This window comes from Penaeus monodon, chromosome 27 (genome assembly GCF_015228065.2).
Source record: "Penaeus monodon isolate SGIC_2016 chromosome 27, NSTDA_Pmon_1, whole genome shotgun sequence".
Classification (NCBI taxonomy): Eukaryota; Metazoa; Arthropoda; class Malacostraca; order Decapoda; family Penaeidae; genus Penaeus; species Penaeus monodon.
This window is the reverse complement of record NC_051412.1, coordinates 16,599,410-16,600,161: the sequence shown is the minus strand read 5'-3', so window position 1 is coordinate 16,600,161 and position 752 is coordinate 16,599,410. Positions and strand designations below refer to the sequence as shown.

At 43.4% G+C, this 752-nt stretch overlaps 1 protein-coding gene across 1 annotated transcript in view; it reads left to right on the top strand.

The window, feature by feature from the left end:
• LOC119590634 overlaps window positions 1-752 on the top strand; it is a gene marked incomplete at its 5' end in the record, with an annotated part of 133,180 nt that overhangs the window by 6,050 nt on the left and 126,378 nt on the right. Inside the window, 1 exon segment of the mRNA XM_037939313.1 lies at window positions 538-702. Within this exon segment, the coding sequence (XP_037795241.1) occupies window positions 538-702 (165 nt within the window).

The following is a 752-nucleotide window of genomic DNA, read 5'->3' as shown; positions in this document are numbered from 1 at the left end:
CCTTCAATTATCAAAGGATCCAAAGATATAGGAAAAGACAAACTAAAACAAAACCCCTCATTACTAATTATCTTAATATAGTTTACCATTGTTTCACATCACTCGTACGCTCTCGTATGAAGAGTAGCATTTCCAGGTTTCACCAGAGAGGCACAAGACAATAAAACAACACGTGTACCACCAATGCATCTTTTTACACTAATACAAGTAAGCCCACAAGCTCCATATTCAAGTGTCCTCATGCCCTTCAGTGTCGGAGGGAATACAATGAGGCCTTCCAATTTCACCAAAGAGGCACCGACAGTAAAACAACACCTGTACCACTATTACATACATTTACACTATGACAAATATTCACATGAGCAACATACTTAAGTCTTCTCTCGCCCTGTAGTGTCAGAGGAAATGATACAAGGCTTCCAGTTTCACCAAAGAGACACTTGGCAGTAAAACAACACTTGTACCACCATTATATACATTTACACTAGGAAAAATGTTCACACGAGCACCGTACTTAAATGTTCTTCCGTCCTGCAGTGTCGAAGGGAATACAACGAGGCCTATCAACTCCACTGCCGTACCCAGAGCAACGCCTCACTTGCCTCCTATTTCGACGCTCACAACGCCTACGTACAGCAATTGCACGCGACCAACGGCATGTTGCAGGAGTACCATCATACCACTCTGCCGGCGTTACTAGAGGTGAGTGTTTGCCTTTGTCAGGTTGTGGATCTTTGTCTGTCTGATGTGCG